The 12845-nt window shown below is 44.9% G+C and overlaps 1 protein-coding gene across 4 annotated transcripts in view; it reads left to right on the forward strand.

Moving 5' to 3' along the window:
- The first annotated feature begins 2918 nt into the window (after window positions 1–2918).
- The window catches only part of dennd1b (DENN/MADD domain containing 1B), a 91666-nt gene continuing 81739 nt past the window's right edge, over window positions 2919–12845 (forward strand). The window contains exons 1-2 of one of the 4 annotated variants that reach the window (XM_042225525.1): window positions 2919–3272; window positions 3758–3822. In XM_042225525.1, the coding sequence (XP_042081459.1) occupies window positions 3817–3822 (6 nt within the window). In that variant the 5' untranslated portion in view covers window positions 2919–3272; window positions 3758–3816. The remainder of the gene's footprint in view (window positions 3273–3757; window positions 3823–12845) is intronic. The other 3 variants (XM_005933782.3, XM_005933779.3, XM_005933780.3) reach the window with 3 other exon arrangements.

Genomic DNA, 12845 nt, shown 5'->3' on the forward strand with positions numbered 1-12845 from the left:
AGTCTTTGTAAATTGTTTCTGGTTTCAATTCAATTCAATTCAATTTTATTTATATAGCGCCAAATCACAACATAAGTCGCCTCAAGGCGCTTCATAGATACAGAGAAAAACCCAACAATCATATGACCCCCTATGAGCAGCACTTTGGCGACAGTGGGAAGGAAAAACTCCCTTTTAACAGGAAGAAACCTCCAGCAGAACCAGGCTCAGGGAGGGGCGGGGCCATCTGCTGTGATTGGTTGGGGTGAGAGAAGGAAGACATGGCCCCTGTTTTACTTTGAAGGGCCATGTCCTATGTCAGTGTATTCAGTTTTACTTCCCCCTGTCTTGTTAGCCCTAATTTGTCCCAGCTGTGTCTCCCTCCTGTTTCCTATTCCCTGATTACGCCACTGTGTTTATAAGCCCTGTGTTTGCCTTTGCTCTCTGTGGCATTGCTAATGTGTCCTACCTGCCACATGCTGTGTGTTTGTTGCATGTTAGTCTCACAGTTTTGCTCCTTAGTTCCCATCTTCACAGTTTTAGTTTTGTGAGTTTGATTTTCAGGAGTTTTTTTCTAGCAATAAAACTGCGTTTTGAGTTTAACCTCTGGGTTTTGAGTCCTGCTCTTGGGTCCACCTTTCCGGCCTGCCTACCACACAGCCCATCATCACAGGCTGTAATTAAAGAGAATGCAAACCTTGTGTGAAAACATATTAAAACATATTAAACCTGAAAGCCTGAGAGTTGGTCACATATTAATTATTTTAGTTAAACTCCACTGTGATGCTGCACAGACCCAGATAAGAAAAAACTGTGTGGATGTGGATTTAACTGTATGAGCCAAGGATGCATTTACTCATACGCTGAGTAAGAGTCACCTGTTAATAATCGGGGCTCCAGTGTTAACTGTAAACATTAAAGTTACATGTGCGTAGGTTTACCAACAGAGAAGCCCTGGCAAGAAATAGTGAAATAAACCCCGAAGTAAGAGATGGCTAATCTAAACATTTTGATGACCATAAAGCATAAATCCATACGTCTGCTCCACAGCGTACTCAAAAGATGCAGTTTGTGTTTTTGCATTTCCAGAGGTGGACGCATGGACCTGCGTGCAGGAAGGTATGATGAGAATTAGCAGACTGTCATAGGGGTTTGATAAAAATGGTAAAGAGAGCTGAAGGTATGTTTGCTGATGTAGTTGTTGTAGGAAGTTACAAGGCTGCAGTGCAGATGGTGCTGATAACATTAGCTTTTACATTTTTAACTATTAATTATTCCTGACAGGGCTGCAGGATTAGACTGAACAGTAAGTGAGCTGTAGGGTTCAGAGTCTGTTCGGATCTTTAGGAGCCATTAGCACAGATTAAGATGTTATCATTGTCACGTTGCTTCTGTCGAGCCCAAACCCACATGCCGCCGTCTGTGCGTCGTGTATGCATCCTGTCACACAGCAGACAACAATTGGCAGCTTCATTATAAGCTTAGAGAACCATGTGATTCTTGTGCTGGACTAAGATACAGCATTTCCGGTGTTATGAACACAGCATGCAGCACACAGTTTATCAGTGCACGGTGTAATAATAATACAGTAACAATGCATCCAGTCACTGTATGCATGATGTGAAACAGGTTTATCATATGTAACAAACCCACAGAGATTTGTCTTCTCAGCTCTCCTGACTGTTTCTGCATTTTTCAGCCGATTGTTTTGGCTTTTGTGGTTTTGGGTGAGTCGTTTTGGTTTAAGTCACTCTTGTCAGCAAATATAATAAATATGCTGAATAGTCCCAGCTCAGCAACAAGCAGTGCACATTTCGAGAACCAAAACACCTGCAGCTACTACAGTTAGTAGCTTTAGATATGCACAAATAACAATTCAGTCAGGGGTTCCACAGGGATCCGTTCTTGGTCCATTACTCTTTAACCGTTACACGTTCCTGCTCAGTTCTGTCGTAACGAATCATAATGTATTCCACCATGTTGCACTTGCTGCTTCCCTCTGATGATCTAACCCTTGTTCACAAACTAATAAGCACTGATGACATTCACTGTTGGAGATCTAGAAAGTTTTCTTGAACAGAAACAAGACAGATATATTTCCTCTCTGAGGAAATATATCTCTGTCTCATCTCTGTCTCTTCTTATCTGAAATTGATTCAGAGAAACTGGCTCGTGCATTCACATCGAGCAGGTTTGACTATGTTAACGCTCCATTTGAGTCCTTAAACAAAAGTGGAAATATTAACATATTATCCGAGTACTGAACGCACTCCACTGGCTCCCAGTTCAACACAGAATTTATGAATTAGTATTCCTAATTCACAAAGCTCTCGATAGTCTGGCCCCGCAGCACATCTCTGACCTGCTCACTGTTTATAACCCGATGAGTCATCTCAGGTCATCAGGTGCAGATTTGAACTGTTCTCAGAGTCAGACCTCCGTGCTGAGGGTACTCAGGTACTGTGGTCCTGTTCTTGAAGTAAGCTGCCCGCTGACCTGAGGTCAGTTTAAAAACAGACTTTTTTATTCTCTCAGCCTTACACTTATCAACCATGTGTGTGTTTAACTTGGACTATTTCACTGTTTTCATTATCTTAAGGTACTGAAGACTTTTTAAAAATCTTTAAGCACATTTAGTTAGAAATAAAACAAAGACTATTTGTAGCTTATATCCGTGTTTGTTGGACAAAATCAGTTGTTTTTACATTTTCTACTTTTAGCCCCCTCAGCGGCTCCTAGGGCCGCACTTTGGGAGCCGCAGCTGAAGCTACTGCTGCCATAGATATTGAACTAATAACACAGTCTCGTGGGGAAAACCGTTTAAAAATAATAACAATAATGAAAAAATACCAAAACCGTGAATCACACGGCTCAGGCCTGCTGTGCGCATCGCGCTTGTTACTCAGCGTAAGTGCAGGGAGCCGCCGGCGGGCAGACGAGCAGCAGCCGCTCACTGCAGCAGCCAAGGTGCTCGTCGGACGCGCTGACGTCACCAAATCTTTGACAGCACTTCCTGGATGGTGTTTGTTGTGGGAAATAGCCGCGGAGGCGCTGAATCGTGGATTTAGGCCACATAAGCGGCAGGAAAGACGGCACCGACTGCCACGATATCGCACCTCCAGGCATGCGGACGCGGCACCTTCCAAGCAGTGTCCGATAAACGCGAAGCAGAGACGGGCTGAGGCTGAAATTAGGACGAGGTGGAAATACTGTCGGACAGCCCTCAGAGCAAAGCCCCCCGACAGCACGGAGCTGTCGCGATGTTGTAACTAGACCATGGACAGCAGGATAAAGTAAGAGCTCCGAGTGTTTGCCCTCTCTGCTGTCGTTTCTATGCTAAAGGCTAACGCGTGCTTGAATAACGCTAAACGGGAGCTGCGTGCGTAAATGCGAAGGAATGTCTGGCGTAATTTGAGCCATCATCTCCAGCAGTGGCTTTAACAGCGAGGCCAGCTGGCTGCTCAGCATTTGGGTCAGTCTGTCGGCGTGTCTGCTAGCTGACCACCAATTAGCAGCTCCGCTAGCCGAGCAGGCGGACACCGGTCGCTCGGTGCCGTGAACGAGCCGTGTCCCGTGACCTGAGCTCGATAACGTTAGAGATCAAAGAGCCCGTCTTTCTTTCAATCCAAAGCTCCGATGGCACAAGTGGGTACACCTGCATACCTGTGCACTGGAATGCGACCCAGCGGCTGTGCGCACTTTGTGCCCGAGCTTGTGGACGTAACACCTGCTTTTATTCCCCCTCAGCTCTCAGTAAACACTGTTTCATTCTTTTCAGGGAGAATCCAGAAAGAACATTTGATCTGGTTGTACAGGTGGCGTGTCCAACATCTGAAAATGAGGGTAGGTGATCTTCCATTTATAACTTTCAGCCTGTGTGCGCACAACTTATTTATAAAACTTTAATGTTGTGCGTGATTCATAGAGCTGTGATCAAATTATCAGCCTGTTAATTTCCTGTTTAACAACATAAATGAACTGCTTACTTATTTGTTCCCTTTCTGCTGAGTTAATGAAAGCCTGACGTGGCATTTCGTGGACAACTTCTAACCTTAAACCATTCAGTTTTAACACGTATCTGTACCAAAATGCCCGTGAATCTCTGGCTCATTTCTGTAAGAAAGAAGCATTTTTGGTTTCCAGCAACTGAGAGGACGAGTATGCCTTTTGATTTCCTAACTTAATAAACGCATGCAGGATGCACATGTGTACTGCTCCAATGAAGCTCAGGTATACTGCATTTTATCTGAGTGCAGTTTCCCCCAGCTCTATCACTAAGTACATAAATGGAAGTGAAAGTTTGCTTTTAGGGTCTTCCTCAATAGTCTTCTTTCACTTGCAGATTCCTTTTTTCTGACTCTGTAGCCTTTAAACTGTTCCAGTCCTGTCTGCTAATCGTTGGATCACTGCGTCTCGTGCTGACCATAAGGCCTCTTGCGAGAGTCAAATGTGCAGACTCTTGTGAAGTAACAGATACTGTGGGATGATGGAACAAGAAATTAGAGAAAGTGTGTGGGCTCACGCAAAGAGACGACCTTAGCTGGAAAATGAGAATTCATGGTCATTTCACCGACATGTGACAAAGTCATCTTGTGCTTTCTGATATAGACGTTTTTTCTCAGTTTGTAACACCAGTAATTGTAACGCAGAAAGGACGGCGTGTGTGATGGGGTAGTTTGTAAATACACTGGAGCAACAGCAGGCACCACAGGACTTCACTCCTGCATGAGTCCAGACTCGAACAATGAGGGTGCTCATTATGGTTTGGGTTTTATGTGATTCAGAGTTTAGTCTGTCAAGATCCTAAGGACGAGAGGAGGTCATGACCCGGTTTGGCTGTAAAAGTGAAACTGGGAGTAGCTGTTAGCAGCTGTAATATCGTACTGTTGGCGTCGTACAGTCTTCATTTATTTGACAGATTTGCCTGAGCACGAGTTCACCAATGTAGACACTTTTCTGGCAACCGTGACCCCGCGAGGATTGTTTGGAGAAAGATGGTGCTTGGGTCAGCAGGCTGCATTAACTGTTCGGCCCTCTGCAGCGGTCAGACATTCCTGTAGTGGGATTATCCTGGGAAACGACTGCAGCCGCTGAAGAACAACATCGGTTTCTACCTTTTTCTGAATATGGGAAATCGAGTAACCCGTGCTTCACATCCATATCCAGTGTTGCTCATAAGTCGGCTATCACTTAAGCGTATTGTAGCTACATGTTAGGCCAGCTGTCTTGGTCTGCTGCTCGGTGCTGACTTGAAAGAGGTGCTATTGGATGGTTCACGTGTGCAGCCGCCGAGCTGACCGGAGCAGACCGAAAGTTGCCCTTGGATCAAATTCTCATATTGGATTTTAAAACCAAACTCATAAACCACTAGCACGCTCTGTAATAACCGACTTCCTCTCCACATGATCTGGGGTTGGACTCATATCCGGACCCCCTGCTCTCTGGAGTGGAGCCACGGAGCTGCGTGTGCACGCCGCGGCTTCGATGAGACGTAGATGCTGTGCTGAGGTCTGGTACGACATGAGAACGGCCCCCGTTGGAGAAGTCGCCGTGACGTTAACGTGTCCTGTCTGCCAGGCGGGACTCGTGTTTGCGGTTGTTTTATGTTTCTTTTTAAAAGAAGCAGTTTCAGACGACCGTATGAGGAATGAGTCACTTCTCCTCTGATTCTCACCAATTTCCCTTTCTTTGACTTGGCTTTCGGTGAAGCGAGCGTGAAACAAAACACTTCGCAAAGGTTACAGCTGTCAGAGCGGTCTATTGTTTTACCGGCGCGTCACTATTCTATATGTATTCATGCGAGAAGCCCTGACATATGCGATTCTCCTTCCTCTGGAGCTGAATGAGTTAATGCTGTGACTCACAACAAACGGGCTCTGGCCGCGCTGTGAAACCAACATGCTCGCTCGCCACAAGCTAGAGCTGTTTTCCCTGCAACCGAGTATTAGGTACTTTGCCAAAGAGTGCCACTTCACATTCACACATAATCTTCCAACTGCCTCACATAGACACATAAACAAAAATGCAGTCATGATAGACTATAATTAAATTGTCATAGCAACATGATGTAGAACGTGCGAGCGTTTGCAGAAGTGGAGGAGGGTTTAAGTTTCCTTGTGCTGTTCTCACATCTCCTCCACAGTTTAGGGAATACAAGTTTAATTTTAGACGGATTTTTTGGCTGGATTTCACTTGTTGTGTGCACGCCCTCTTCCAGCAGTTTGGTTTCAACTCAAATGCTTTCAGGCGACTGAGGAGGAGTCTCCTTTGAGTGAGCAAAGAGCCTGTGTGAGTTTTGCTGATGCTGCATCACTGTTGTGCCACTTTTCACCACATCCTGGTCCTGCAGGTTTGAAACCAGATCCATGTGCGGCAGCGTTACCCCTGCAGTGTAAAAGCAGCATCCTTTTGTTGCTTTCGGTCATGTTTCAAAGTACAGGTAAAATTAGCTCAGACCTTTTGATAGTTGGTCAGTGTGTCGACCCTCAAACTTCCTGTGTTAACTGTGTTTCACACCTCCTGCAGTCAGCACTGTGCAAAAAGCCAACACCCACACGCTTAAAGAAAAGCTTAACCTGTCTTTAGTTGTCTCATGATGACTTTCCTCAGTGTACATTTGTGCAGAATAAACATTTATTAGTTGGCAGCTAATTATTTTTGCCCGACACAAAGGCTGACATTAGAGATCTGTGTGACGTCGTTAGTTCTGAATATAAGTAACCAGCACTGTAACAGCTTTGATGGCTCAAAGGCATCGACTTAGAAAACCTTTGTCTGAATCAGCAGTGCAGTGCACATAAAGGGTTAAACCTTAATGAATTGTGTTAATGGGACAAACCTAAGTAACCAACCTGCAACTTTTCCATTAACCAGTTCACTGAAGCCGTGTGCTGCTTCTGTTTTATGTGGTCATTTGTGGGGTTTATTCACTGTAAGCATGAATTAGGATTTGTTTAAGTGTTCCCTCCAAGAGAACCCGAACCAAATGATACCAGATTAGGTCAGCTGGTCGTTAACTCTGACTCGCCAGCATCTGACTGAGTCCATCTAACAAAGTCTCGTCTGTCAGATGCTTCCCTTCTGTGACTGCTAATAATGACTTTCACTTCCTTCCTGTTGTTATTCCTTTTAAGTTTTGAAAGATCAGTCTATTGCAGTTTCAACAACACGGGTCGGAGATCGTTACAGAAACAATAATAGCAGGTTTGACATTTCAGGGGGAAGTACTCGGACATCATCTGTCATCTGTAAACACATTTTTGTGGTGCGGGCTCTTCGTTTCTTGAACATTAATGTTGTGGACGGGCTTATTTAGGAACAACAGTGTTCTTACTAGTGCATGTATTGCTTTAGTGAAAGCCAGTAATTACATTTGACTTGTGTGTAGCTGTCATGTTTAACACACTTAACGTCTGTTTGAAGCACACCGAGATTTAGACTCCTGTTTCCATAAAGTGGGTTTGATCAATACACCAGAATTAAAGTATTGGTAATCTATAGTTAATAGCAGGGATGTCACGATACCAGAAGCTTGGGTCCAGTACCAGTACAACATACTTACCCATTCAATACCAAAACAAAATGATCATCCTGTGTACTTAAATATAAGCTCCTAAAATAAAAGCACATTGTAAAACACTGACATGCTGGCAGATCATTTATTTAAAGTGTTGACTTCATGTTATGTTGATGAGATGTTAGGACGGTTGCCATGTAGCCGGCTAATGTCGCACTGTTACGCTGTGTTAGCATAAGCGTTAATGTTGCCATTGCAAACATTTCAGCCGATGGAACAAAAGCTGGTTTCACAACAGCAGTGCCAGCTTTCTCAAATATAAATATGGTGACCTGACATTAGAAGAATAATACTTTAGATGTTATTACTGTGAAATGAACAGACTCTCAATTAAATTAATTCAATTCAATTTTATTTAGGCAGCACCAAATCACAACAACAGTCTCCTCAAGGTGCTTTATACTGTAAGGTAGACCCTACAATAATACACACAGAGAAAAACCCAACAATCATATGACCCCCTATGAGCAGCACTTTGGCGACAGTGGGAAGGAAAAACTCCCTTTTAACAGGAAGAAACCTCCAGCAGAACCAGGCTCAGGGAGGGGCGGAGCCATCTGCTGTGATTGGTTGAGGTGACTCATGGGGTGAATTCATTGAACCCATATTAATGCAGGTGTGTTATGAGCGCTGATAGATTGGAGGTATTTCAAAGCACAGTAGTGTTAGTTGCATATTACCTTTTGCAAATTGATCATCACCCCTTGGACTTCCTCAGCTGTAGTTTATGTTGTGCTGCTTGTAGTTTTTCCTGTTCTTGTGGTTCTCTGTCTGCATGTAAGGACGGACTACAACACTTGTAGTTTTACGCCACTCGCTCTGCCTCTGTGCTTATGCTGTTTATGGTACCAAAGAAGAACAAGTGTCGTTGCATTTTTAGAATTTTTGATGCCCTGAGCATTAGTTCTAGTGACATCTTTACTTAATAGTCAACTTGCCTTGTTTGCTACCAGTATGTGAGACCTCCCACACAGCTTAATCTCAAAGATGGCAGATGGCCCCGCCCCTCCCTGAGCCTGGTTCTGCCGGAGGTTTCTTCCTGTTAAAAGGGAGTTTTTCCTTCCCACTGTCGCCAAAGTGCTGCTCATAGGGGGTCATATGATTGTTGGGTTTTCTCTGTATGTATTATTGTAGGGTCTACCTTATAATATAAAGCGCCTTATGGCGACTGTTGTTGTGATTTGTTTCGGGGAAAATAAAACTGAATTGAATGAATCCAAACCTAACATATTGACTCAGAAAGGCCAAAAATACTGCACATACTGTTTGATCGTGCCCGCTGTTGGGCTTGTAGGCTCCACACAAACAATGTTTCATTAGCTATTATGCGTAAAGCCTCCCATGCCTACCTGTGGTTGCCAATGTGGGATTAAAAAGTGGCCTTGAAGGAAGGGGGTGTAGTGTAGGCCCATTTGTTATTTTTAATTGTTTGAATGTTGTGTAGCTTTCTGCTAAATAAATAAAGAGCAAGAAGACAGTTTGATAAACTGCAGTTTAAAAAAAGCTAATTAATCTCCCATTTTTGTGCTTAAAAATGGCAAATGTCCTTTCTGTGACATACACTTTGTTGTTTAGCGAGTCTCTGATGATTGATCGGGTATTAAGCTGGAAATATGATTCAGGAAGCTGCCTAAAATTGGCGTGCCTAAGCATCGTGAAAGATAATGCAAAGGCAACGCGGGTCAATACATTTTGTCACTTTGTTGTTCAGCTGGCAGCAGAGCAGTCTAGATGTGCGCTGGGCTCATGTCTCTGTTGTGCTCACAGAGATCAGTTATAACTACAAGGATCTGTGATGTTCGGCCAGCGCAGCCATTTAGTCGCCGTGAACGTCACAGGCTTTGTTGCTATCGATACCTGACCTCTCCTGCGCCCTAAAATCTGACTCACTGCAATTTACGTCACGTCTGCGTGTAAATAAGAAGAATGGCGCTAATTTGTAAGTGTGGCGCTTAAAGCATGTTATTTAGAATAATTAACTCTGCCAGTGTTTCCAGTGTGTCCTGTTGGACTGGCTCCCAGTTATTAATCCCGAGGGTGGGCTTGTTTTTCTTTTCCTTTATTTGCCTGTTTGCAGTAGTTCGTTGGGGTAGTCCACTGCCCTACGAGTGAAATTATCTTAAAAAATCAAAGATGCTTCAACTGTCAGTCTCCTTCACAAATGCATCAGTAAATCTAAAGAGCCTCAGCATTCCCCAACAGAAGCGCTGTTTAGCAAAAGGAGACAGAAAGCTGACAATGATGGCAGTGTTCGCAGGACTTGGCTCAACGCTTGGATGTGTGGATAGATGACAGATACTGGTCCTGGTCCACGGAGACCTGGCCTCCCTGTTCAGCCTCAGCTCAGTTCCGCTTAGCTCTGTTGGCTCGCTGCTCTGTGGATGCTCAGGCTGTGAGCAGGCGTCGCCTAAGAGCGTGACTGGCATGCTAGCTACTAGCGGCCCTGGCTACATAAAGCCATATTGATGTGCTTCCAAGATGCTGCCAAAGCTAGCAGATGACGCTAATGCTGCCAAGGCAGTAGGTGGGGACAGATGCTACCTGTCCTCGCCCGCTCCCTCCAGCCAGATTGTTCCCACTAACAAAGCAATAAACTTAATAGATCAGCATATCAGTTTTACAGCAACATTCATGCTGCAATTAAGGGAACGATTTACTGTTTAAAATGAAACAGAGGAAAGATTGAACGATGCACGGAGGTCTTTTACTTTGAAACGCGGTCCCGTTTACTCTGTTCGATAAACTACAACCTATTTTCTGTCTGCACTGTTTCCACAGTTCAAAAACTGCGGCCTCCAAATTGTCAGTGAATTTATGAATGAATATTCGCGACTGTTTCCCAAAAACCTGCCGATAGACTGACGTCTTCAGCAATGTGTGAAGCATGAGATCCTCTGCCCTTGGAGGATGGATGAAAGCACTTTTTGTGATCTTGTTTCCATGCCGTGTTTGTGCCTGTCAGTTGTATACCTTTGAGCAAGTGTCTCCTTTTGTCTGAGATAAGTGACAGGTTTCAGTGTAGCTTCCTGCCAGTGTTAAAATCTGCTGCAGGAGGACTCTGGGAGGGTTTTTAAGAAAGTAAGGTGTAGCGTGCAGCCTGATGACTTTACTTTGTCCAATTATGAAAAGTTAGTTTTATTCTACATACTGGGAACTTTTTCGCTGAGATGCGAAGGTCTCACGGCGTCCCCTGTTAGTCATCGGTCCGCCTCTCTCTGCGCTGTAGCGCCCTCGAGCAGCGCTATAACGTTCATTTCGTTCCTTTGCCTTTCACTCCTTCCCATTTCCACCCTTCGATATTCACAGAGCCAAACTCCCGTGTGGTCGAACTTTTAGAAAAGGTTGAACACTGACATTCGACAAAATGTCAGAATTGCTCCTTGACCCGGCTCTGCGAGTTGTGAAGTTTGATTGGATACCAGCTGTGTGTGGAGTTTGCAGCGGGCTCACACTCAGACGGGAGGCCATTGGAGTACTAACAGATGCCATGGCAGCAAGCAGGGTGTTGATTGATCATTAGAGAGCCCACACTCCTCCACTCGCACTCCTGAGAGGACCCTAGGGTCTCACACTTTGTTTATCTCTCAGCCTTTCTCCCTTTCTCTCTCGTCTCACCCTCTTGACTTTGGTAAATTGGCTCTTTTTACACAGAATATTCAAACTCTTTGTTATCTTTTATCCGTTTCCTGCTGGCAGCGGCTCGGGTGTTAACGCGGGTTGTCCGCTAATCACAGGGTTAGTCGTTTGATCCCTGGCCCCTGCACGTATGCTCAGGTATGACACTAAACCCCAGTTTTGCATGGCGCGAGTCCCTCGACTTCCTGCTGTTCGGACTTTATCGAGCTGTTCAGGTTGAAGTTGGTGCTGGTTGTGATGCACCCTGTTCTTTATTATATTAGCAGCAGTAACAGGTGCATGAGTGTTTATCTGTTTTACAGCATCATCATTAAGCTGGATGGAATAGAGGCGTATGTAGTAACAAAAACTAAGAATAAGCAGTTTGGATATGAAAGGATGGCGTCGTGGTTTTTATCCCAGGTCTCCACAACAACACTGATACACAGTGAGCTGCAACGTGTCGGTAAAACTCGTTTGCATTTAGATTTCTGGTTATAGATGACAACAGAAGCTGCACAGTTTTGGTCGGCGCTCCGCTGCTTTGCTCTGGAGTCGTTTGTCGCTCAGCCGCGATGTCATGCCCTGCTTCCAGCTCTTTTTGAATTTTTCCCATAATTGCTCCCCAGGTCACAACACCAATGGATTGCCAAAGCAGAAGTATCTGTGTTTGGTGGGGGTAAGTGCTTTTGGCTGTGATCGTGACCTATGAATATTACACTTCAGGTTTTATGGGAGGAAAACTGAACATTATCTTCAAAAAGAAAAAAATAACCCCTTTGGTGTGCTTTTGTTAATCCGATGTTGCTGGTGTGGCAGCAGGACGCTGAGGCCTCCTCGTGTGGAGACCAAACTGTGGTTATTCTCTGCTCATTCACTCAAGCCCACGTGTTGTAAAGGTGTTGTTCTCAGCTTTCAGTGAGATCACACTGTTGCTTTTGCGGTCATTAAAAAGTTTCAGTCCTTTTCTTTCTGTCGTCTCTTGTTTTCACCGGACTGACGGTGATGCTGTGGCACTGATCCATGCATCATCTTAACTGCTGTTTCTTTAAAATAGAGTCTTTTTGGCTAAAGTGTGAGGAACTGGGGCAAACTGAGACAGGGTGTGGCAGGCAGGTATGCGAGGAAGAATTATGCTGATGGCGGTGGTTTATAAACGGAGAGGTGGGAATCTTTGGGGGGGTTGCTCGCTGAGCTCTCCGACGGACTGACACAGCACTCGAGCTCCGAGGGCAAACAGTTCTGTGTGTGAGAGACTGCGTGATAGCAGGTACGTGTTTTAAATGTATAGCGTGTGCCCCGCGCACGTACGGCCGTGCATGCGTATGCACATCGGTACGGATGCGCGAGGCTGTGCATGAGATGAGACGCAGCGGCTGTGGGAGCTGCAGGAGGCTCATCTGAATTCACTCACGCTGCCAGACTGGGAGAACATGGAAAGACTTCTAGGCACCGACACTCCCCGGCTATTTTTAGACTTTCTCCCCTTCCACAGGAGGGGAGAAGAAAAGTGGGAGAAAGCAGGGATGGATCAATAATTTAAAATGAATTTGATGAAAGCAGAAGAGTTTTATGACATTACCTCCACTTGCAGCTTAAGATGTGTTGGTGGCTTGTTTCCTGCTGCTAAACTCAGCTGATGGGCAGGAGTGTGTATGTGCAGAGCAGCAGATGG

This window comes from Haplochromis burtoni, unplaced genomic scaffold (assembly GCF_018398535.1).
Source record: "Haplochromis burtoni strain Fernald_Lab_line unplaced genomic scaffold, NCSU_Asbu1 Contig_173, whole genome shotgun sequence".
NCBI classification, from domain to species: Eukaryota; Metazoa; Chordata; class Actinopteri; order Cichliformes; family Cichlidae; genus Haplochromis; species Haplochromis burtoni.